Source organism: Haliotis asinina, chromosome 7 (assembly GCF_037392515.1).
Source record: "Haliotis asinina isolate JCU_RB_2024 chromosome 7, JCU_Hal_asi_v2, whole genome shotgun sequence".
Lineage (NCBI taxonomy): Eukaryota > Metazoa > Mollusca > Gastropoda > Lepetellida > Haliotidae > Haliotis > Haliotis asinina.
In genome coordinates, this window is record NC_090286.1 from 26,684,202 (window position 1) to 26,710,054 (window position 25,853).

A 25,853-nucleotide genomic window follows, 5' to 3' on the forward strand; every position below is an offset into this window, starting at 1 on the left:
ATATATTCAGAGGCAGTTATTGGTTTTGACTTGTCAGGAGGTAGTTCATGAACGTGATTCCCACAAAACCTGACCAAATGATGGAACAATTACTGTCGAAGGCCCGGGTCCGATTCCTCACATAGGTACGTTCTGGGGAGCCGTTTTCTGGTGTTCCTCGCCGTTATATTGGAGGAATATTGTTAAAAGCTTAACTCACACATCCATTCATACGTATGTAAAAAAGGTATCATAAGATCACATTGATACTTCTGTACTATGGGAGACAATATCAATCTTTTACTTAGGGAAATTCCTTAGAACCCGTGGACAATGTTGATATTCCTTCATGATAAGATCAAACAGAACAAACAGTCTATAACACTGATCACCTACACCATTATGTAGCTTCGTACGCACACACGACCAACCTCCATCTTATCCACTGGTATGTGATTCGCTGTGTATTTCAAACTTGTGATCGTGCTAGAATAATGCTAAAAGCGATATAAGACTATTCTCACTCACTCACTCACTCACTCACTATTGACCGACAGCACAACACACACTTTTCGAAAAACCTTGATCGCCAATCACTGCTCCTTACGGTACATGCAGTCTTCCAAACTGAAAAGCATAAGCCAGAAATAAGGAAATGTATTAAACGTATTTAAGTATATATAAGCTAATAAAGCTTGAACAAAGATGATATATGACATTGTTAACATATACATTGTCATTGTCAGCATTAATTCAGTCCACTCATAGCAAGAGTGTGGACACCTGGTGTGTGGACAGTACCTGGTGACAACACCCCTTTCTGCCGTCACTGCTCGACACCTCCTTCTAATGGATTGCGTAAGTGTTTGGAGTTTGCTTGGGGTATATTCGTCATTGCTCCTGCACCGCGTGGACAAGTTCTGCAACTGTCTGAGGGCGATGGTGACGTTTATGGATGCGTCCATCAAGTTCGTCCTATAGATGTCCTAATGGGATTTGATCAGGGAAGGAAGGCGAGGGAAGGACCTTGGTGTTTGTATTAGCGATATAGGCAACTATTACAATATATTATATAAATAGATATATTTGGTCGATGTAGCGATTTGCTGTAAGATTGCCACTATCTGTGCTCTACCCGTGTGGGACATGTCAGCCCATGCCATGACGCTTACTCTACCAAATCTGTCCACCTGTCGAACGCAGTTTGGCGAAAACGTTTGTGTCGACATCTAGAGATACGTTGCCTCTCATTCCGTCGTTGCTGGAAGAAACATTTCATGCCTGTACCTTGCACCACTGGAAACGTCGTTGCTGGCGTAGTCGTGTCAGGTCAGGAGCTACTTTCGGTGGATATGCTCGAATTCTCACTTCTCTTGGACCATATCGGATGGTTTTCTGCATGTTTTTTTCCATGTTTCGTTTTCATTTTTATGACAAACCTTTAAAAGAGCTTTTGGGGATGTATGTGTCTGCCCTCAATACACACAAACCATGACATCATTGACGAAGGTTTATACCAAGGAATTGTAATGACGATGGCTGTCAAAATGTATCGAAATGAACCACTGATAATGCCTATGCGTTTCTTTCTTTTAACAGTGTAATGCTCATAACTTCGAAACAGAAAGATTAGTGATCGAGCACATTGCATATCCACTGTAAACCCTTTCAACATTAAACGTTGTGCAAACAGTAAAGAAGTACCCAAAAGTGAGCGAACGTTCATTGTGTCAAGTTACGCTAACTAATAGTTGTCCCACACAGAAACTGAGGCCGTGGGTTCAAACCCCTTGTGGTACTCAACCCAACAAAACACTAGGTTCTGTACTTTACTGAGACAGTGTAATCCCAAAGATAACATCACAGTCTGCTTGGGTCAAATGATACCGATGAATCACGATCTAACTCCAAATGGGTTCATGATCAAACTTCCATTTCATCGGGGTCTCTCTATGATTACCTTGGGTCCGAGTTGATCGTCGCTGGCAGCGATGAGAGGAACAACGTGAACGTTCTGCAGTGGCCACGACGTCCTCAGACATCTCGCCGATCGACCATGAAATAGACAGCAACAGGACGCATGTCCGACGTCTAACGTCTTCGGCTAGAAGGAGGCTGCGTGCCAGTATTGACGCAAGTCGTGGAAATACAGGATACTAAAGTGATGGCAGTGTACATTCATTGTGTGTAACTCAGTACCTGCTTATCCTCTGAAACTGAATCCCATGTGACTGAAACTGGTTTTCAGGACCCACAGTAAACAGCCACGTGTTCTGTAGTAAGCGTATGATATTTAGCACAAGTTGAGTACAGATGCCGCTAACAACATTTTATCATGTTTGAGTGTCTAGGCAGTCTGGGTCAATGATAAAGACCTCTTGCAAAATTGTAATTCTTTCTTTCGCCTTTCAGTTTATTATCTGATGGAATTTAACATCTTCAGCGTATTTTAAATATATTCAGAAACATACATTTATGCATATTTTACATCATAAATCGACCGTTATGCACCAAATATAAGGGGAGTGCTAGCCTACGAGCGGGTTTAATCCTTGGAGTGACGTTGTCCTGCCAAATGTAGTGTAATTTATACTATTGAGATCCCGAAGAAGTCTCAGGCGTTTATCCGAAAGCACAGAGAGCAAGCATTCAAACGAACAGCAGACATTAAATGTCAGTAAAATGTTTCAAACCAGTGGCGTGATGAGTTATCTTTTAACCTAGCATCGCCATCCTTCAGCTAGCCAGAAATCATTACTACCAAACAGACGCCTTAATAATTTTTATCAATGAAACCGGTGTATATAAGCAAGTGAACATTTAGTGCAGCCAGGTTTGAAACATCGGCCCTTTGATATTTAGGGATTTCAAAAAAAGGTAAAATTTTGAATTAGTATAGTACCATGTTTGTGATGTTATATTTAAAATCATGCAATTTACAAAATGACAAAATATTGTGGCACATATGCACAGTTCATCCTCCAAACCTGCATTATGGCGACAAAAAATGTTGTATCACGCTCTACCTACCAAACTCTGTGAGGTGATATTTATCATCACATCAGCAATATTTGCCAGATCGTGACAAGAACAATTAATCATTGTATTAGAGAAAATTAAAAGAAGAAATTGAAACCTTTTTGGTGAAGAACAGCAAAACTATCAGTTTATATGACAGATGTTAAAGTTAAAACTATCATGTTATCATAAAACGATATTTTTAAAGCAGACAGCACAACATAAAGCCAGGCTATGGGTTGCCAACAACTGATCACCATACTAGCCAGTATGGGGAATTATATTATGTTTGCTTACTGCATCGACTCTAGCTGGATTTCCACACAACCTGAATGAACATATATACTACGATTAATTTTGCTAGGTCCAGTCACTATACGAGAAGGCTGGACCCCGAAATTGCTAGTAAAGACAACCAACGGTTTACTTGACGGCAAAACAGTCTGTTGGCATCGGGATAAAATGATAAAAACTACCCATCAAAGGTTTAGCCCCTCTTAAAGCATTCAACATAAATATTACATCAAAGAGTGATTTCTCCAGGGACTTGAGTGAACCAACTGCAAACCTTTTGCAGGTGAAATGCACGAGGATCAAACTGCTGAAAAGCATGCAAATATATGTGATTTGTTGAAAAGTTTTGTTAAGAATTTTCCAGTTTTTGCCGATGTTCATCATTCACTGAACTCATGACAACAATCCTACTAAATTGTTTTACAATACTTCAGTTCATGTGTAAACAGTACTTTTAAACAGAATGGAATATTTTGCAAAATCTAGTTCAGAACAGCTGACTGAAGTAAGTGGCTACATTTAACACTCGAAACTCTAAACTTTTGATGGGTAGTATATGCATATGTAAACACCAAGTTATGAAAAATGAATATTACTAGTAGTAATTACTAAAATTCAAATACATTATGCATGTTTCACAGCCAGTGTAGTACTGTACGTTTTACGTTTTTTGGATCACCTTTGTTTTAAAACTTGATAATACTCTTGTGTGCGCGTGCGTGCGTGCGTGGGTGCGTGCGTGTGTGCATTGAAGAAATTGAAATTGCATTTCACGATATTGTTCGTCAATTTTATGTAACATGAAAGACTGGCTTAAGAATAGGTACATGCCTTACTATATATATCGTGGCAGACAAGAATGTAAGAAACTAGTATCGGCATACGACCACTACCGAAACCTACTTTATTGAAACAAAAGTTGTGACATCCAATGTTTAGTTTCAATTTTCCTTACATACTTAACTGCAAAAGCACTATCCAGATTTAAGAGTGTAGCCGTTCTGAACGTTTCCATTTCATATTTTGGATATTTTCACCGTTATTTGATAAAAAATGGGCGGCCAAAAGTTTCCTCAGATTTCTGAGAGCAACGAACAAAGCCCGGTATGTAATTTGACACATGGCGACCTAGGAATGCCCAGAAACAGGAATAGCGGAGGGCGTTTTTACTAGATTGATGTCAGTCAACCTTCAGGAGGAGCGTGGCAGCATCATTCGCTGGCACAAAGCGTCTTTTGGAAAAAGGTAAAAGTCTATTGCATACTGCCACTGAATTATGGATCAGTTTATCATCAAACTGAGAGTTGCCAAATGTAGGGTATATGGGATCATTTCAAGGAATTATTAACTTATTAACCGATTACGAAAATGTCATTAACTCTGCAATAGAAACAACCTTTTTGTTGTGTTTCCATATGCTGGTTAATGCTGATTATTCCTTCTTATATCCCCAAACCAGGCATCATTAGATCAAATAAATACCTCTCCACCATGGGATACAGCATTAATTGTGCACTTTAGGGAAATTCCTTTGGATCCGTAGACAGTGTTAACATTCCTTCGTGATAAGAACACAAAGACTTAAAACTGATCACGTGAACATTTTTGCAGACTATTATGCCATTCAACAAACCTCCATCTTGTCAACTTGTATGGTACTCGCTTTACAGTGAACAAGTTGTCACCACAGGCAAAAGAAGGTAATGCATTACCCACTCACGTGTGTCTATCTTTATTGCAAGGTTTTCTCACTGAGTGACCCCATCCCTTCAAGTAATATTCTATAAAGCTGCCTCACTTGTCACACCATGCAGGGCCTTGAAGCATGCAGTATCAACATGGCCACTTTGGGAATTGCTTTGGTGGTTTCCTTGGCGTCCCTAGCTATGGGACAAACCTTTCAAAATGGGATAGGAAGTTTTGGAGGTTTACCAGGAATAGGGGGGTTTAGATCTGGATTTGGAAGTGGCGCTTTCTTTGGTAACGGAGCAGCTCTGTTTGGTGCCTTTTTCAGTAAGTGTTTCCTTTTGTACTTACAGTGATACAATTTCATCATGATCATTTACCAAGGTGTTGAGTAATTCTTTATTCCAATGAATTGACAAGGGAATCCTATTTAATCTTTAGTTGAATTCAGCCTCTCCATCCATTGAAAAGGAATGTGAAAACATTATCAGTCGCCTGCTACCCGTTGATGCTTATGAAAATGTCTGCTGATAATGCACCAGAATTGTACATGTATCCAAACATCAGTTTATCGAACCTGATGTGTCTATTTCACGACACACACAGTTACAGTACAGAGCAATTTGTACGTGATGAAATGCAACCTTCTATGTAATGTACAAATTGAAGTACCATACTCTTAAAAAAAGCAGGGGAACCTGAACTTTGAAGTCTGGTAGAAAGAAAACCCAGCCGAGGAACGTTACAATGACATTCATCTCGTGTATGCAGCATCATTTCACGTTATCACCAAAGCATGAGAAGCACGTTCACAACGTGGGAGGCTCCTACATTATGGGGTGTCATTATGAATATTGACGTTTTTCAGGCAGATCGAAAAATCCTGCATCTGTGTATGGTCAGGGTTCGGGGTCAAATCACACACTACTGACTGATAATTGTAAACTTGAAATCTTCATGTCATACTCCAGTCACCTAACAAGGGGGATAACTGACTGAACGAACAGCTTTGCTTTGAATGAAATCCATGTGGTGATGCATTCTCAAAACATTCGTTATTATTGTATCAACAATGATTCAATTCCAAAGATCTCCCAATTTCGACAGTCGAACATTGAAAGTACGGTTCCACTACTTTTTTGAAGAGTATATATTAGGGCGAGTTTGGATTAATACGAGTATAATACCTTACAGACACTACAATCACTTGCGCTGGATCCACTACTGGATTTAGTGGCGTTGCTACTCTGAGGAGATCGCAAGTATTCTTCGGACCATGGGTAAGTGAATGCATATCCAAATAGATAATTCTCCCTGAATCTAATATTCTGGAAGAACAAGATGTTAGGGCACTGACAGCGTTTTTCTAGCTACAGGTGTATGTTGCAGGTATATGTTGTCAAATGTTTGAAAAACAAATATGTACCTGATATAACCAACAACGCTACATGCGTTTGGCACGAACACAAGGAAATCTGATCAGCATGCTAATAGTGACGTCCCTGTATTCTAATACCTGCCCAAATGGTGACAAGAAAGTGTTGATAGGTGTTACAGATTGGCCGCTACTGCATCGAGACCGCCTGTAAATAACCCAGTGATTGATATTGTGAGCAACGACCCATACTGTCGGATTAAAGATACATAGTATCAGTCATGCCATCGAACCTAAGAAACCAATCCATTTGGTCGAGCAGCATGTTTTTTTCTAACTAGTGAGTGAGTGAGTGTGTATAGTCCCAAACCGCTTTTTGCAACTTCCAGCAATAAAAACAGAAATGGGCTTCACATATTGTACCCATGTCGAGAACGAGTTATGTCTTTGGTGTGACAAGCGAACACTGAGCAAGAGACGTACCACATCTCTCCAATTCTAACTAGGCTCCCAGGAGGTATTTCTATATGCAAGATAACTTTTGAGTATGTGAGGTTTTTAAAGGTTGTACCCTTTGGCAGTGGGTTAGTGTCGAATTCTAACTATATTCCCAGGAGATGTTTGTATTCGTAGACACGTTTAGAATATGTGAGATGTTTAAAGGTTGTGTGCTCCTACTGCAGTGGGCCCGAAGACAAACTCTTGGTGGATCATTCGTTTTCCTAACTACAACGGCTTCAGGAACATTTTTACTTGTAGCCAACGAGAGAGCCGACGTTGAGAGAGGATGTTCATCTGATAGGATGGGGCCTGTGATCCAAAGGTATGCATATAATTTCAGATCATTTATCATCACCGCTGCTCTTTTGAAACAAAGAGAGTTTTCACTACATATATTTAAACCTTTAAGATAGTGTGGTGACAAATTTGACATGAAAACAAAGATAACCACTTAAAATATAAATTCAAAATGACCGTCAAGATTCATTTTGCTGAAGCACTGGTCAACTGCAGCAGTTCTTCAGTCACCGTTGTCCAACATGTTTTCTATGCAAGAGGCACGATGAAAAAACATTGGCCAAGTAAATGGTTCACGAGAGTTTCAGTTAGGTCAGTACAGTTATCCTTTGTAGTTTATCAGTTCACATCCTGACTTTATTATCTGTTATTCTCGTTTTCGATCAAAGATTCAGTCCACGTTTCTTCTCAAATACCCGACCAGGGGTCATTGCTGACGTAACGCTGGAACAAAATAGGAATATTACGCTTGATGTGGCTTCAATCAATATGCCGTTTGATGTCCTTGAGAGATATGCAGGAATTGGATTTTCTGTGAGTAGATTTTCTCGTACATCAAAGTGTCATTTACGTTTTACCAGTATTTCCTTGAAAATATCCCTTTTTACAAACTGTCTGAGACAGTGGAAAGTTTACAAATCATGGACAGTTTTCCTACGTTCCACTGTACCTTTCGTGAGAATAATGTCTAACTGCATGTTTCCCTGGAGTGTTACAATAATGTTTAATACTAAATACAATGTACATGCAAATAGATATCGAAGAAGGAAAGCAGTGGTTGTTTAGTGCGTTATCTTCTGTAGTTTATAGAAAATATAGATCTAAACCTTAGTGTGTGATGACGTCAACTCTTTGTTCTAGTTGTGTACCGGACTAACAAATGATGTTTTTGGTCGCCAAGTGTGTGTGGACCCAATCTTTGCTTGCTGCAAACTGGGATATAACAACAAGGAAGCCGTCCTACTTCCCATACCCTGAGAGGAAAACTGCTGTTCAAGTCTGGCGTGTTCAATATGTATTTGGAACACGCAGGAATTTAGATATTATAAATTTATATTGCGAATCGCTGATATTCATTATTCTACTCGACTATACTCACTAGGAAAATGTGTGCTAATCTTCTAAGATAGCATTTGTATTTATGGGATGTATTTCTATGAAGTAAGCAATAAAGAATTGGAGAAGGTCCTTTTTGACCGCGGTCTGTGAATAATTGAGCCTGAACCAGACATTCCAGTGACCAAATCCATGAACATCGATCTACGCAAATGAGATACGAGGAAAGGAGTCAAACAAGTCATCAAGCCTGTACACATGTTTCCATTAGTCGCCTGTTACTACAAAGAAGGCTTGGTGAAGACCATTTCTTCCCCGTATCATCTGTGGCTGAAATGTGATCATTATGGCCCATTTGCTTCACAGAGATGGTCTCGTGGAACAGAGAAAATAGTTTTGTTTCTTTTTTACAAAATTATCTTTGGCATCTATCTCAGAGTCGATGTCAGTAGAGAAATGTTTCTTGATATTACAGTTCAAAACGTCGCTGTATTCTTCAGTACCTTCTTTGAGTAACATTTCAGAAGTTGGGAAGATCAAAATAGGGCAAACTGTATGGATAACGTTTTGATACACAATCTGGTACAGTAGTCAAGCAGACTCTGTACCGAAACGTCGCGCTCACGAAATAAAAGAAGTTATCCATAAAGTTGTTCTATATTGTTCTATAGTGTTCTTCAGTGCTGCCGTTGAAAATGTATCTCCTGTACATCAACATCTTCATTGTGGTTTTGAATACAGTCACACATCATTCAAAATACACAAGTATGCATTTCTCACACAGTTTCTCTTTGCTTATCGGGTACATGCTTCCTTATATACTTGGTAATAGGCCTTACCATTGTTATATTTATGCATTCCGTTACTCAGTCAGTCAGTCAGTTATACAGTAGAGATGGGTTTAGTTGAGACAACATGCACTTGCTTAATCATTACAAACTACGCAATGAAATAGTATGATTTTTGTTATTCTGATCAGTGGAGTACATATTCACGTACAGATTAAATTACATTAAAGTAACGCATTTTAATATATTTACCTCTGTGAAGGTAAGCTCTTTTCACTTGTCATATCACTGTTTTAATAAAATTCACCATGAAGGTTTGGAAAAGTGATTAACTGGAGTAAGGAGAGGGCTGGTGGCCATGGAGCTGGAGCTGTTAGTGACAGAATGTGAAGCAGGAACTTTACAGGGAGTGATTCTATCCCTTGCAACGTTATAAGCTCTAATGCTGGTTTCAGCCTGATCCTCCCACATGTTATTTATCGTACTCAGATAATGCATAACTGGTTTTTGCATTACATATTTTCACAAAGGGAAAGTTGTCTGGTTCGAGCATTTGTGAACAAACAAATATATACACACATTTATACCACAACACTGACACTACCACCACCACGCATCACACCACACCAAACATAACCAAATATTAAATGATAGCTTCTTAATTTTATTTGATAGGGAAACGAATACGAAATAAGTACTTTTGACCTAGTTCTTGATTTCTCCTATTTACCGTGCCTTTGAAAATGCAAGTTATAAATCAAGAAGCACTGACCCCAAGGCCTCAAGTCAGGATGAAATTACAGTGTGATTGAGTGCATATCCGAAAGCCATCGAACATCAATAAGAATTTAAAGATGTTGAAATATGGTTAAAGTTAGCCTCCATTAAACACAATAAAGGGGTTACTATGATTTTTTCTTTTAATTTCAATTTACCTTAGTTTTACCTTTGGAAAATTGCATCTCATCAAAAACAGGAAGCGTGTTATGAACACATGAAAGCATCACACTGCCACGGGGCCTTGATCTTTCACACATAACAGGGGAGAATTATATCCCTGAAATAATAAGGCAACCGGTACCAGTAACTTTCCACTTGCGTATCTCAAAACAATTTAATACCAATTCCAGTTCTCATGAAGACAAACACTGCTTCCGAGAAGATGTCAGCGTCAAAATGAAATTGCTTAAACCTTGAAGACACCTTGACCATTTTCTTGATCACATTTGCCGTATGAAACGAGGATACTTCATTAGTGTACCGTGTGAACCTGCCCTTGATTGGCTTGTGATCACGGTAGACGTTGACAGCAGATCAATTTACATAAAAAGGCTGATGCCTGTGAAGTTCATGGTAGCGAGCGGGTGGACATTTTCAACCCTGCTGTGCACCAAAGCACACATCATTTCTATAATCCCGTGATTTCTTCTCCTGTTGAATATCATCTACCATGTTATTTCAACTGCATTTTTTATGTCATGATCTAATTACAGGGTTTGAACTCTTACACGTTACCAAACATACCTCTCAGTTAGATACCATTTTGACCAAGTTTTGCATCACGTTTCCTTTCAAACATTAGATGAAATTGGATTCGTACTTCAACATATATCTGCCCAAGGTTCCTGAAATGGGTTTTGGGGATGTGGGGATGTTGTCTGGTAATGTAAAATTTGAATGTAAAGTAATGTAGTGTTTGAAGCATCAGTTATCTTATTTCCTTTTTTAAACGTAGGACCATGCAACCTTTTTCATATTTAATGAAGTTTATTTCCAGCTTGGCCAAACATTTCTAACAAATGTTGATTTACTCTCGAGTCAATAGTCATAATATACATGCAAAACTGTACATCAACCAAATACCCTTTCATATAGCCTCAAAACAAACAGGTGCACATCAGTTTCTGTGTGAGCACAGAGAAGTAGTGGCAAGATCACACCAAGATACCTCTCCATGCATACAAAACACTACAAGTGCAATACACCATCTCGACGTCATTGCCTGCATCCAGACCAATCAAGCGTTATCCGCTATCGCGGCCTTCATTAAACAATCACGAAAACAGACAACGCTACTGTCAGCTTCCTCAGTACATACGTTCTTCAACAGATCAGTTCTTTCAGCACACTCAACAGTACGTCGGTTGAATTAATACTATTTGCAGACAAGCGAGAAACAATAACAGTGTGTCATATACAATTTGATATAAAAACAGTGGAAGCTGTCAAAACCGGCATTTGTCCAATCCGGCAAGTCGTCAACACTGGCGTAAAATCTCAGTCCCGTCAGTCACTTGTACATTTATCATTAGCTCTACAATCCTGCAGATTGTCTAAAACGGATTATTTCTTCAGTGCCAATGAGTGCCTATCTTGCACGTGTGAATCCTTGCACGCCTGTGTGCATTTACGAAATGGATATGTTCCAGCTGGGTTCACTGCTCAGAGAAATCCTGGAGTCCACTAATTAGAAGCAAAGTACTCAAGCTGTTGAGGAACGACAACATTAGGCGGGGATTTTACTTCCACTTCGAATTCTCTCTTATCCCCTGTATAATATATACTCAGCTGCGTCTAACTTGATGTAAACAACATCTGATATACATATGGTAAGTAAACCAATCAAAACTTACATGATACCCTTCTTGAAAGATTTGTGTTTATGGCCTCACAATTACAGGAGTGAGTAAGTGAGTGAGGTTTAGTTTTACACCCCACCCAGCAATATTCAAGCTATATGGCGGCGGTCTTTAAATAATCGAGTCTGGACCACACAATCCAGTGATCAACAGCTTGCATGAGCATCGATCTGCGCAATTCGGAACCAATGACATGTGTCAACAAAGTCTGCGAGCCTGACCACCCGATCCCTTTCGTCGCCCCTTACAAGCATAGTCGCCTTTTATGGCAAACATGGGTTGCTGAAAGTGTATTCTACCCCGGGACCTTCATGGGTCGACAATTAAAGGGCTGCTGAAGACCAAGTCCCAAGGGTCTGTTCATATAAAGATGTACTTGTAGGGCAAGTAATATATTTCATCTGCGCCTTGCACTTCTCACACTGCTCATACATAAATTATTTTATGTGAAGGAAATAACTAAGAACTGCACATATGTCTAACAAAGCGTTCTCTCGTACCTCTGAAAGGCCGGCGACACCCGTCGTGTTATAGCTGGAATACTACTAAAAACGAGGCAAAACCAACATCACTCATATTCGATGCTACACTTTAAAGCTCGGCAAGTTGTAGTTCATTAATATGTGTCCAATATCCCTTGATCAGGTCCCGATTTCTTGAAACAAACTTAAGTTTTTACTCAAATCTCAAACTGAGTTTAACAATTTGAAACAGGTGAATTTTTAACTCAACTGCATTTTGGACCTATAAAACCCAAACAAATTAAGCAATCTTTTCACGAAACTCAAATTATTTCCTATACTTGTTTCCTATGAGTATTGCGCTGATTTCAGTTCAATCCGAGAAATGCGTTTTCTCAAATTTGAGTAAAATCTCAGACTTAAGTCAAAACTCAGACTCAAATTTTCGAGAAATCGGAAGACCTAAAATTGCTCAGGGCAAGTGGGACCTGGGTTAGGGATGTGTTATTCTTGGGCAGAGTTGGAAGTAAATCCGATTTTGTCAAATAAGAAATCTTCGTTGCAGAATTTGAATGGAGACGAGTTCGGTCCATAACAACTATGGAGTTACAATAACTGACATACTTGTCCCTTGTCAGCTTCGAGTGAAAAAGTAAACGTCCATTTAGAGTTTTAAAATTTATTTGCAATATATTGTAAATGATTCAAGTTCAAACAAAATTATATATAGCACTGATGAAAAACATATAGAAACAGCACTGTTGTTCACTTTACTAAATGTCAAAACATATGTCAGTTTAAAAGTACCGTGCATGGTAAACAATACTTGTGTCACACATTCAGCTCCACAAAGAGATCCATACTGCAATAAACTGTAACAAACACGGACAGAAAATCTAAATCTAAAAAGAACAATAAATATAGATACAGCTTATTTGATTTAGTAAAATACACAGATACAGATATATATGCACAATCAAAGAGATCATTTGCCATTATAAAAATACCCGTTTCAGTAGGTAGACGGGGAACACCTTGAAGGTGATACCAATTAAATATTAGTAAAGAACTACAAGAGGAAGAAGAATAAAACTGTTTTCTGTTAAAGTCGATCAGGTGGAAAACTAAGGATTTTATCCTGAGATCATGAGTGGCTGATTTAATGAGTGAATTTGGTTTCATGCCGAGTTTAACAATATTCTAACAATATTACGGCGGAGGACACCAGAAATGAACTTCTCACTTTGTACCATTTTGGTAATCGAGTCATAGGCGTGATGAGCGGACACTTCAACCACGTGCACTAAGCTACCCCACCGTGGAGATTGACTGTCGACGTGACGAAAGAGGTAACAGTATCTTCTAGGCATTTATCTTTCCGGCTTAAGTGCTTTTATTGAATATGCAATCGAAAAGGTAGCTTAGCCTTTTTCTTTTTCCTTTTGGATCAAACATCATGACACTTCATGACATTGTGTTTTAATTACCTAGTGTCTTTTTCACTTGTGTTCGTGTTATGCGATTCCCCTTTAGGATTCTTCTTACGATCATAGGAAAGCTTACTTGCTTCTATATGTGGTGATCACAAAATCGCAATCAATCTATGAACTGTAGTTGTGGCTATTAAGAATTACATTTGTTTCTATGACATAAACAAATTACGCTTCGAAGAACACAAGTTTAAGTAGTATTCTTCCCAATATGTACATGGCAAGACGATTAGCATGAATTAAGTGAGGAATAATGTTGTATGAATATCCTTAGAGCGGATTAGGTACAACAGCGTCCTTGTTGTTGTATCCCAATTTGCAGCATGCGAAAACAGGCCCCATACACACTTGACGTCCATCAGCACCTGGTGTCAGACTGGGACAGAACTGAAACAATCCATGAGGAATAGGTCATTTAACAATTTCCAATTCATGGTTAGAGACCTGTATGTTACATCATGAAGCGTCGGTAACGATGGAGGCCATTAACTGAAATGTGATGCTGGTTCATTGACGGGTACATTTGTGACGTAAGGAGTTGACTAACCATGGTTCATTGGTTTAAATCCCCCAAATTAGCAATTTTACATTAAACATTAAACTATTTGAAGAATTGTAATGTTTGCATACGTCTTATTCGGACAAGCCTCACTACATCTTTATCAAGCATTGCCTTTCACTATGTCACAGGTAAAACAATTGACTTACACATTGTCGCTGGTACTTTCAAATGTTTTGGAAAAGTTTGTAAGTCACTTACAGCAAAGGCACGTCCTGCATATCTGTCGAGGTCTTGGAATGGCAGATTGAGCATTGTCTCGTCAAGGGTCCTGTTTCCGGTGGCAAGGGTGACATCGGCAACGACTCCAGGACGGGTCACTCTGCCAGTACCAACTAACTGGAGAAATGGCTGTCCAAAACTCTGACGCCACTGTTGCCCAAACACTTGACCTAGTCCAAGGCCCAGGGGGCTACTGGGGATACAACACCTCTGTGTTTAGGAATGAAGAATAGCGAAGTTCAAGTTTGTATTACACCCCAAATGCCTAAAATTGATTAGTGAGCTAGGCAAAGCACCTTTCTTCTCTGCTTAGTAACGCATACCTGACCGGATGGTATAAACACAAACACGATGATGCAAAAAGTATAAAAAAGATACAGGTGATGCAGGTTCAAAAGACCCTCAGTACATCAGTCAGTAAATGGGTACAAGTTATGCGATATTGTTTGCGATATTCAAGCGGCGGCTTTCTGTAAATCAACGAGTCTGGAAGGGACAGTCCCAGTGATCAACATCATAACCATCCAACTCCGTAACTGGGATACTGGGAGATGTGTCGACCAAGTGGGCGAACATGACCATCCGATCCCGTTAGTCGCCTTTTACAACAAGCATAAGGTTGTGAAGACCAGTTCTAACCCGAATCGTCCCGAGTTCACGAAGTTGATAAAAACGCCCGGATGCTTGGTTGTTTACCATCCTGCCGGTTGAGAATGATAACTCAGGTGAATGGGAAGTAAATGAACGGTTACATTTGATCGCAGATTCTTGGTTTTCCAGCACTTGACGACGAGTTATGAGGAATCAGACGATAATATACATTGTTCACGATGTTTCATTTTAACGACGTACCTGCCGAAGACATTCCCGAGGCCATCTGGAGTACATCCTCCTTCAGTACGGGCTCGCTCCGTGAGGACTAACTGGAAGTTCCCTGTAGCAGTTGTAGTTCTGAGTACAACGCTTGCACTCAGTCCACCTTGCCTTTCAGCCCACTGCAAAAGAAAATCGAAACACATTTTGACTTAAATGGAAAAGTGACCATCTACGGTTCATTGACGACAGTGTGTCTGTTGTTTGGTGGTGTCTGTAAATAATCTAATCTGGGCCCCGTTTCACAAAGCTCTCGTAAGCCTAAGATCTCGTAACCTTTCTCGTAGCTCCTGTGTTACAGTATAGGAGGTACAATGGCTACGAGAAAACTTACGAGATCTTAGGCTTACGAGAGTTTTGTGAAACGGGGCCCTAGATCAGACAGTCCAGTGACTGACTTTTTGAGCATGGATCTACACAGTCGGGATACGGTGACATGCCTGGTCCATAAACCTGATCACCCAGTCTCCTTCGTCGCCATGCTGAAGACCAATGCTAACCCACATCATCACAGGTCAATCCTCACAGGTCAATCCTCAAAGGTTTTTACAAGGAAATAGTAGAATGTCATGGAAAACCTCTGATGCGGTCCAAGCAAAGTCTGATTGGCTCCTGTTGATTTGTCGTGTATTTTTGTTAATTATATTTAAAGTTACAATATAACTGTCAGGTGAAAGAATGTATATGCTTGAAAACGTTATTTAAGAAAATGAAATAAAACATTAAACCTTCATGAATGCCATATCGGGCTGAATACAGTCCCCATGACAGTTGACGTTAAGGATCAAACGAAACTTATGACACTGTCTGAAATGCTCTTTAACCGACTGCATCTAATTGCTTTCCTTGTTTATTTTGTGTCGAGTAAATCGACGCAATAGCATACAATTGTAGACAGATAATTACAGGTCACTGACATAGGTTAAGTGTGAGAAACCACTCTGTAGATTGCGAACACTAGAGTTTCAGAATTTCTCTATAACATGATCAAAAGGTTCTTATAGACTAGACCTTGAAACCTGAACCTTGGAGTTTGAACCTAACATTAAACACGAACTATTGACATTAATGAAGTTGCGTGAGCGGCACGAGATTGTCACAAAAGTCCAGGTGTTAGAATATGATTGTCATAACGTGCAAAGTTTCTTGAATATACTCTCACTCACCCATGGTACAAATACTGGCGGTGTTCTTTTCAGGGTAACAGCGAAGGCGAATCCAGGTACCGTGCCAGAACAGGTGATTGTTGTGTCTGTAAAAGTATTGATATTATCTATAGTAATAAAGTAAGGTTGACATGTGCATTGTATGGACATGAATATACTGTACCCAATATACTATACTATATGAAACTTATGAAACTTCTAAAGATGTTGTAATGACTGCTGTTACAGAAACCACTGAGTACTGAAACCTGCCTTTGTGTTATGGTCATCAGTGATAATGATAATATCCTGAATTTTGAAAATCTAAAAGAAATATACCTACTGTAGTAAGGGTTGATAAGACCAAACAAAGATGTTCCCAGACCAAAAGAAGATGTTCCGCCTATTCCAAGTCCAGCACCACCAAAGCCAGAACCAGCGCCTCCGATTCCAGGTCCAAAACCTCCGATTCCAGGTCCAACACCTCCCAATCCAAGACCAACACCCCTCGTTCCAGGTAAAACACGCGCTCCCCAACCCTGCCCTAAGGATAGGTTAGCTAGAGCAGCCACAAGAACAAGTTGCAGCATGACCATGGTGGAACTGGTCAAACAGGATCAACTGACGTTCTGCTTCTCGTGGCACCTTTATAACGCCAAAGAATCTGAACTCCAAAGAATCTCTTGAAACTTGGACACAGGAAATTTGCCCACTCCTTGTGAAATACAACCGCCGTTGAGGACAGGGCAAAGACGTGAAACTGGCGCACCCTTGGGTTCTCTTAGGGAACACTTTAAATACTCTGCGTCATTCGGGTTCGTCTAATTCGTGATGGGCAAAATGTACGAAGATAGTCCATCCCATTTCGTTCTTATATTACTCATTCAAGCGGCACTAATACCCATTACTGGTCATACAGACCTTCCTTTACCTGCAATGCATTTTTGAGACGGAAATTGGTGTAGCCTTGGGTGACAACTACGCTCATTGACCTGCTGAAACTCCGATGACTGGCTGCACCACATGTATGGCGGAATATCTACATTTTGTAATTTGTATTTTAAATATATATATGGTATATCCCAGCACTGACATCAATTTCCTATCCATGAATTCATGAATTTATTCACATATTTGTACTCTGTGATAAAAGTTGCACATGAAGACAGCATCTACTAAAGCACCTTTGATATAGTTAGAAAGTTCTGCTGAAAGCCAACACAGATGGGATTAAACGTAACCAGACACTGCGATACAACCTCACATGTTCTATTTTAAATGTTTCTGACGTTTCCTGTGAAGAAAATAATCTTCACAGAGGAAACACTCCAAGTCAAGATTTACCAGTTTCCTTTTGATATCAGAATACTATGTCACCACGGAAAGTAGTAACAAAATGCAAAATAATGACTTGTGTAGTTTAAAAGCGGATATGCATTTTAAAATCTTCATTTCTGTTTCATTTTTAATTTTTTGTCAGTTGGTAATTCTGTTGTATCTAGCTGATCAGCAGAAACTGTAAGTACAGCGAATGAATTTGGCATGCATTAGCAGACAACTGAACATATGCTGAAATGTTATCAGTTTCTTTTGGTAATCACTAATTTGATGAGGAAAAATTGCCTTGTTCCTGTCTTTCTTTATGTTATTGTGGGATTCAACACATGAAATTGTACGTGGTTTGTTTTTATAAATCTAGCATGGTACCAACGTAAACAGTCATGACTTACAGTGATGATGTTCCCATGTATATGTGTGATCTAGAAAGGTTCTACAGCGAAGATTTTAAGAGAATTGGAGTTTAGTTCGTTGCGCTAACGTCGTCCTCTCGCTTGCTGAAGCAGCGTAAACACGAAACCATCAACATCTTACCGAATGCCTGACTGAAACAGTTGCAAAGTACAGGACGTCCGAGTTTTTAAAGCAAATTTGAGACATCCGGTGATAATTTTTATTTGATGGGTTGTACCAAGTATCAAAACGTCTAACTTTGATAAGAGAGTCCCTTTGTCACTTCGAAAACAATATAGATACAAAATGGACGGGGACACATGGTTTAGCACATGGGTGTATTAGTCTATAATAAATGATAATTGGCATTAGATTTATTTACAACACAGTATGTTCCATGTTCTACTGAGGTATACTCAAAATATAGAATCTACTTAATAATGTCGGCAATGAACAAAGAATTCTTTTTCTAAAGATTTATGTACTTACAGTTATAATGGCCTTCTTGCCTTCTTTACACAGGTTACGTTGAAATAACCCCATATTCTCCAGTGGGGACCGGCTATATCTACATTCTGTGAAACAATATATTTCTAGAAAATGCTGACAATAATAGATTAAGATAAGTGCAGGTATTTACAAGGAAATAGTAGAATGTCATGGAAAACCTCTGATGCAGTCCAAGCAAAGTTTGACTGGCTCCTGTGGATTTGTCTCATGTGTGTGTTAATTATATTACAATATAACTGTCAGGTGAAAAAATGTATATGCTTGAAAACGTTATTTAAGAAAATAAAATAAACAATAAACCTTCATGAATGCCATATCGGGCTGAATACAGTCCCCATGACAGTTGACGTTAAGGACTTCAACGAAAAATAAGACACTGTCTGAAATGCTGTTTAATCGACTGCATCTAATTGCTTTCCTTATTTATTCCGTGTCAATCACCTTCAAGCATGGGTGTCAACATTCCTTTAGCCTGAAATTTAAGGTTATCTCTGACAACATTACTCTCTTCCTCATCCCAGATACTCAGGACAGCCCAGGGAGTTGACATGTTAAATGTTTTGTGTTATAGTCAAGGTTTAATAAGTTGAAATGTACAAGTCGTTTGACGTGTAAATCACATATTGAAGGATTACTTTAGAGAGGAGTGAATTAATATGACGTCAGTTAGTTCATTTAATTAGTGAAAAACATGCTTATGACCGATAATGACGTACACACGCCCTGGGATACAGGTGCGGACGCCTGGGGTCAGGATCCCACCGGTAATTATCAACGGGAAGCACAGGTACGGGTGTGTATCGTTGGATCTATCCCTTCGACATGTGTCTGGTAGTACACGATCTGATGACCCTCAGGCATAATTCTTACCGATATTGTACATATTGACACCGACCACACATGTCCGTCTCGTCGGTCACTGTGATAAAGTGGACGGCGGTGAGGCGCGTGGGCAGGGGAGGGAGGGGGTAGGAGTGGAAGGGGAGGGGGCGGGGCGAGGAGGAATGTGTCACGGTTAGGAAGAGCATTTGTTCTTGCATGTAAACAAACCGGTCCGACATTAAAGCATTATGGTGTGTCCTGAAGGTAAAACATATGACGAGAAATTATCGCTCTGCCAATCATGTTCGCGGACGACAGTTAATTACAGAAAGCACCGTTATGTATATGCATTTAGGTAGGTAGCCTGATATGAATTAGAACATTATTTCAAAATTGACTGATATTAATGTTCAAAACCAGACACTCAGCATTTTTCACGTCAAATGTATGAAGTTCTAAAATATGAGTCTTTCATTGGTAAATTACTCCTCCTTATACTACGACATACTTGTGGAAAAATACTAGTCTCTGGTCTTGTTTCAGCTACAATCGTTAGGCCTCAAGAATTTGTACAACAATAATTATGCTTATATCCTAACAACACAGACTCCCCAGATGTAAAATAAAGACGTGGTACTGAAACGATGACTTCAAGTGAAGACTTCTTATTTGTGTCTAAGAAGTTTGTTGCGGTTCCCGTGCACCCTCTTACGACTAAGGTGTGGTGGGGTATCCCAGAGGTTAAAGCATTTGCTCGTCACGCCAAAGACCCGGGTTCGATTCCTCACATGAGAACAGTATGTGCAGCCCGTTTCCGGTGTCGCCGCCATGATGTTGCCTGAATATTGCTGTAAGCGGCGTACAATACTGTTAGGTTATTAAGTCCTCCGATTACCTTTAAATGTTGTCAAAGTTGTTGCATTGTCAACCTGATGGCTAATTTCACCACTTGCTATAGCCTACATGATATATATCGAGTTTACTTTGAAATTTATCAAATTAGATACGATTTATGATCATTGCTGTCCCTTGATTAATGAGTTTCTTATCACAGACACTTAGTCCAATACATATTGCTCAATGTGTTTGGTGAAAATGTCTGCTCCTAATTTTTCAAGTTTTGGATGATTTGACCTTGTTATGAATCGTTACACTTCATGTATAAAAGTCTATTTGAGGACGAGTTATGCATGTTTGAAAATACAATATTTTCGTAACAGATTGGTTGTGCGTTTTTGTTTTGTGTTGGTTTGTTTTGGTTTGGTTTTTTTATGTTGGTTTTGGGGTTTTTTTGTTTTTTTTATTTGTTTCTTTGATTTTGGATGGTATGTTTGTTTGTTTGTTTTTCTTTTGAATAGTATGCTTGAAAGTCCCGAAGCAGTGTTCTTACAGGAGCACTTGGGTTGTTGTGTGAATAGCTGGACCTACCTACATGCGGTGTGATTTCTGAATGTCGCTGATTTATATCAAATTCTACCCGAATTTAATCGCGCTATCCTTTGCCTCATCAACGTCCAAAAACGTCAAAAACAGGAGATTCGAAGATTTCATACTTGATATGGGCATGGTAAGTGCGTTGTGGAACTTCGCAGTGTTCCGCACTGTTTTGAATCAGCTTACGTTTGGAAAATCACGTTTTCAAATGTATGTTTTATTGTACTTGCTAGTTTCGGTTAAGACACTAACATTTTATAATATGATATCAGTCTTTACTTAACTATTAACTGATGCACATGCCAAAGATTCTTAAGGCGTCTGTTGAAGGAACGGTTTACGTTGTCTGTCATTATGCATGAAACACTCGTGCAGTAGCAGCTGCTTTTAGAAATGCCCAAAGATGTTATTAATGACATTAAAAGACAGCTCATACCGTATCGTTTAGAAAAATGGTCAAATGTAACATAGGTTATATTTGGGATTGCACTTTCTTAGTGAAGTAAATTGCAGGTTCTCTTAGTGGTCATGGGTTTTACCACTCTGTAAACGTGTAATTTACTTCTTTAATTTCATTCATTCATGATCATTGTTCATTGTTTCATCGGCATTCTTGAAGTCTTAGCGTCAAAACAGAAACATACAACTTTATGGATGACCATATTCTCCACGTCGATACTTTTTACAATAAAGGAGTAAAACACGCACTAGCACTTCACATGAGTGTCAACGTATATCACGGTATTTCATTTCCAAACTGAAGATTTAGTGTTCAAAACAACACCTTTTCATTTGCAAACATGTCTGTACAAACATCAAGAATAAAGTTGTTGATTATATACCTACAGTAGTCATCTGATTATACGTTCAAGAAGATATAAACGTAAACATGGCTCAGTTCCATTTCCTCCATGATTCAGTGTTCGAAATTAACATCCATTAACATTGTGGGTCACACGGATAGGGTAGCAATATCCTTCCCTTCGGATGTACACGTTAAAATAGCTAAGAACCACTCCTTCTTAAACTGTATGTGTCTTTCGGAAATATCTATATCTCATATTAACTGAATGCCCTCCACTGAAAAAATTCTCGTTGAAAAGTTAAAGACGTTCCTAGGCTACTCGAGATTAATATATTTAGGCTAGGTCTTCAGCAATCCGACTATACGACCGAAGAGAGTATCTAAATAACTTATGTTTCACAATGTATTGTCAGATTGTAAAATATGGTATTTCACAATGCTACAACGGGAACAAAATCAAGTGCGTTTCATTATAACGGCACAGACTGTGTGATAATATCATAAAATATCCAAAATATATATTTAAATGGAATTGCAAATAGAAGGAGAAGGTTGTGCATAATGTTTAAATTTAATTCGTTTTTGCAATACCCTCGTTATAGTTCATTACAGAACAGTTTTTAAATCCAGATTCAATCGTGCACTGATACAAATCAGAAAAAGTCACTGCTAAAGATACACTTACCAAATACCGCTTCTTATGTGATAACTGTGGTTGTCAGACACAACCCACCGAGCTTAATGATTACTGTCCAGCTAGTTCTCAGTGTGAACATCTTCGTTATCATCAAACCAGGGTCATTTGATACATTACTTGTCAGGTATTTTGAAAATCTTACTCCCTCTCTAATTGGGCAGGCCTTGGTTATGTAAGGGATCAGGGATGGGACTTCCGTATTCCTACAAACCTGTGACATAATAATGTGCAATGGCATTACAGCCCTGGTGTATATAGTCTCGGTCAGGTCAAGTCAGCAATAGCATCTTCAGTCCTCAAGCGCATGTACACTATGGCTCTCCTCACTGTAGCTCTTCTATCCGTCATTGCTCACCTGGCCGTTGGTCAAGGTATGGGTCAAATGGGCTTTGGTAATACTGGATCAGCTTGGGGTCAAGCTGGAGTCACCTTGGGTCAGGCAGGAGGAGGTTTTGGTCAAGCAGGTGGAGCCTTTGGTCAAGCAGGAGCCGGATTTGGTCAAGCGGGATCAGGTGTGGGTGAAGCAGGAGCCGGGTTTGGTCAAGCCGGAGTGGGAGCTGGAGCTGGTTTAGGTCAGGCAGGGTTTGGATTCGGTCAAGCTGGAGCTGGTGCAGGTTTGGGTCAGGCAGGATTCGGGCTCGGCCTACCCAGGCTTGGCTTTGGTCGACTTGGATCAGGATGGGGACAAATAGGAGGACTTGGACAGAACATCATCAATCCTGTCATGAGTGAGAACATTTAAGTTTCTAATGACATATATTGTAATGTAGGATAATCTCAAATTAATAACAAACTCATAGATGGTAAGAGGAACACATATTTCAAGCGATCTACAGGCAATGTAAGACGCTGGAAGAGCAAAGACAAAGGTGTATTAGTATGGTGTTTTGGGAACAAATGTAATGGTATAACAATAATCAATTTGCCTTGTTTTCAGACACAACCATCACCTGTACTTTCACAGCTACGGGATTAACAGGATCCTTGACTCTGAGGAGGAGGCAACCAAGCTGGGGAGGATGGGGTGTAAGCTGTTTATATTGAATTCCATTCATTACGCTATGTATCTTAGTTAGAGATCAGGTCGTGAATCATGGGACTGTCAGAGTGGGAAACATTTCTAACATGCTTCACTAATGTGTACACAGGTTATGTAGAATTATTAGAATATGCAAGATCATCCATAATTCTTGAAACCCAAGTACTATGCAACATCTCAGAATGACCAGCGAGAACAATGCCCGTATCTTCTTCATTACATATTATAGTGGGGTCAATCCCGCGGAGGTCTGACTGGATCTGCTGTTCTGAGAACGTCCACTGTGTCAGGAACTTACAACCTCGTCATCACTGAGAGATCTCGAGTGGAGGCTGGGTGTACCTCTGATGGACTCGGACCTGTCATTGGAAGGTATGGATCATTTTTATTCCAACGCAGTAGGTGGATACTGTATAAAAACGGAATGTGATTGTGTTTTGAACTTGTGTCTTGATATGTAATGATCTTACTATATCTCATGTTGAAAATGACATATTATGTTCTGACAATTAGAGATTCCTACTTTTTCAAACCGAACTGATTCAGGAACGTTTTGTTTCACTGATTCACAAGATAGTAGATAAGATGAAATGATATAAGTACGATTAGACTAAAATAACATTTTATCGACACGTTCAGCAATGTTTGGGGCCAACGATGGGGTCAAGGATGGAGTCGAGGTCTTGGTCACCCATGGGGACAGCAGTGGGGACAAGGTTCATGGGGCACTGGAACGACCACCACCCCCGGAGTTGTCACCTCTGTAACTCTCAGTACCAACCAGGAGACTGTTCTTGACTTGAGCTCTGCCAACCTGCCATTCAGGGAGCTCGAGAGATACGGAGGACGCGGATTTGCTGTAAGTACTCGACACATTTGTGACAAACATTATCATTTCAAAATGCCTATCTGCTCCGATAGGATTTACATCTTAAAGAATGTCTTTATTGACATATTTTAACCTCAACCAATTCTCTTAACCGTTAAACTCGCACGTTATATGTTAAAGCAGAGCATTTACAAATATATACCGCAGCAAACTGAATATTTAAAAATGAATATTTTTTTTCTTTCCTGAGCCACGTGTATCTTTGTTCAAACGAACTAAGCGCTCAAAAATAAAGGCATGACATTATATTCTACTGCTTTCAGCTATGTTCATCCTTGACCACTGGCACTGATGGACGTCAAGTTTGTACGGAACCTATCCTTGCCTGCTGCAAGTTGGGATTCGACAACACGGATGCTGTCACCCCTGCAGCCCCCTGAGCATACTCAGAAGAGCTTAAATACTCATCGGTCTTAAACCTCCACTGTATATTTCTTTGAAATGATTCGTTTAATTTATCAAAAGCTGAAGCAATCTTAGGGTGTGACGTTGTGTGTGAAAGAATGCATATTGTCTATTTGTCAAAATGCCAATAATTTCTGTAATGCAATTTGTCTAAATATAACAAAGAAATTCTGCGTGTGCGTATTGAGTATTGCTATATTTAATCTTGAATAATACATTATTTGATTTTTCAAAATGTTGACAATGTTCGAAGCTGAAAACTCAATTCAAATTGGAACCGTTGACGGTTGAATAGAAATTGTTTGTATTATTTATTTGGAAACACTTTTCATATCGTTGTATTCCAATTAGAAAATCATATTTATGCACTATTTATATTAGCAAATGTCAAATGCAATTCGGATGTGCTGTACGTTATTAAGAAACAATAAAAGCAAATGAAATATACTATATTGTTTTGTGTACGTCATACAATCCAGTTAGTCAAGCCATTTTGTATATGAGTGCTAAAGGCAAAGAGTTTCCGGAGAAACATTAAAACATCTTAAGGGATATATCATACCACTGGGTTTCATGAAATACGCACACGCACAAGTGTACGCACGCACACACAGACACACAGACACAGACACACACACACACACACACACACACAACGAACATAGAAACATATTATTTGGTATTTACATATAGGCTTATTTTGGAGAGGGACTTCAGCTACCAGCTGAGGACATGCCCGAGTTCGCACCCAGTGTCATTATATATATTCAGTTATTCTGCCATATATTTTTCATAGAGGTTTTTCGTCTTGCGATGTTTCGAATTGTGTATTTTCCTTCATGTTTACAGATAACTCGATCAAATGTACTTAGGGTCCAGTGGATTACGCGTTCGCTCGTCACGACCAAGATCCGGGTTCGAATCCCCACATGGTGTGCAGACCATTTCCTCTGAAAGCCGTGTGAAACTAATTCAAATTTACGTCTCGGGGTTATGAGGTCTCTTTCATCTATTCATTGTGCACATAAAATACATTATATGTAATATCTGTGTAGCTGCATAATGTTTATGGGTTTTTCAACATATACAGGACGTGGATTTACAGGAAGTGTTAAACATCTCAGTGATAAACATGTCA

At 39.3% G+C, this 25,853-nt stretch overlaps 3 protein-coding genes across 4 annotated transcripts; 2 read left to right on the forward strand and 1 right to left on the reverse strand.

Moving 5' to 3' along the window:
• The first annotated feature begins 5,110 nt into the window (after window positions 1-5,110).
• LOC137291683 (uncharacterized) lies at window positions 5,111-8,730 on the forward strand. The gene is made up of 5 exons (XM_067823111.1): window positions 5,111-5,304; window positions 6,172-6,257; window positions 7,036-7,175; window positions 7,540-7,684; window positions 8,012-8,730. Exons 1-5 carry the CDS (start codon window positions 5,130-5,132, stop codon window positions 8,126-8,128), a joined length of 663 nt encoding a protein of 220 aa, XP_067679212.1. The 5' UTR covers window positions 5,111-5,129; the 3' UTR covers window positions 8,129-8,730.
• A 4,027-nt stretch (window positions 8,731-12,757) lies between these two features.
• On the reverse strand, window positions 12,758-17,175 carry LOC137291466 (uncharacterized). 2 transcript variants are annotated; one of them, XM_067822819.1, is made up of 5 exons: window positions 16,727-17,175; window positions 16,405-16,490; window positions 15,218-15,360; window positions 14,345-14,555; window positions 12,758-13,971 (listed from the first exon to the last, which is right to left on the reverse strand). In XM_067822819.1, exons 1-5 carry the CDS (start codon window positions 16,977-16,979, stop codon window positions 13,855-13,857), a joined length of 810 nt encoding a protein of 269 aa, XP_067678920.1. In that variant the 5' UTR covers window positions 16,980-17,175; the 3' UTR covers window positions 12,758-13,854. The 2 variants fall into 2 exon arrangements, with proteins under 2 accessions (XP_067678920.1, XP_067678919.1); XM_067822818.1 differs by having other exon boundaries at window positions 14,345-14,558.
• A 5,520-nt stretch (window positions 17,176-22,695) lies between these two features.
• Window positions 22,696-24,690, forward strand: LOC137291614 (isoniazid-induced protein IniB-like). The gene is made up of 6 exons (XM_067823006.1): window positions 22,696-22,753; window positions 22,790-23,110; window positions 23,320-23,408; window positions 23,651-23,793; window positions 24,061-24,280; window positions 24,574-24,690. Exons 1-6 carry the CDS (start codon window positions 22,696-22,698, stop codon window positions 24,688-24,690), a joined length of 948 nt encoding a protein of 315 aa, XP_067679107.1.
• Window positions 24,691-25,853: the final 1,163 nt, after the last annotated feature.

Bases quoted from the DNA above. Each gene is read 5' to 3' on its own strand.
- LOC137291614 (XM_067823006.1), top strand. From the start codon at position 22,696: ATGGCTCTCCTCACTGTAGCTCTTCTATCCGTCATTGCTCACCTGGCC. The intron at 23,111-23,319 runs GTGAGAACATTT...CCTTGTTTTCAG, and splicing joins CATCATCAATCCTGTCATGA to ACACAACCATCACCTGTACT. The intron at 24,281-24,573 runs GTAAGTACTCGA...TACTGCTTTCAG, and splicing joins ACGGAGGACGCGGATTTGCT to CTATGTTCATCCTTGACCAC.
- LOC137291683 (XM_067823111.1), top strand. From the start codon at position 5,130: ATGGCCACTTTGGGAATTGCTTTGGTGGTTTCCTTGGCGTCCCTAGCT. The intron at 6,258-7,035 runs GTAAGTGAATGC...CTCCTACTGCAG, and splicing joins AAGTATTCTTCGGACCATGG to TGGGCCCGAAGACAAACTCT. The intron at 7,176-7,539 runs GTATGCATATAA...TTTCGATCAAAG, and splicing joins ATGGGGCCTGTGATCCAAAG to ATTCAGTCCACGTTTCTTCT.
- LOC137291466 (XM_067822818.1), bottom strand. From the start codon at position 16,979: ATGGTCATGCTGCAACTTGTTCTTGTGGCTGCTCTAGCTAACCTATCC. The intron at 14,559-15,217 runs GTACGTCGTTAA...TTGTATCCCCAG, and splicing joins CTCGGGAATGTCTTCGGCAG to TAGCCCCCTGGGCCTTGGAC. The intron at 13,972-14,344 runs GTAAGTGACTTA...GGATTGTTTCAG, and splicing joins ATGCAGGACGTGCCTTTGCT to TTCTGTCCCAGTCTGACACC.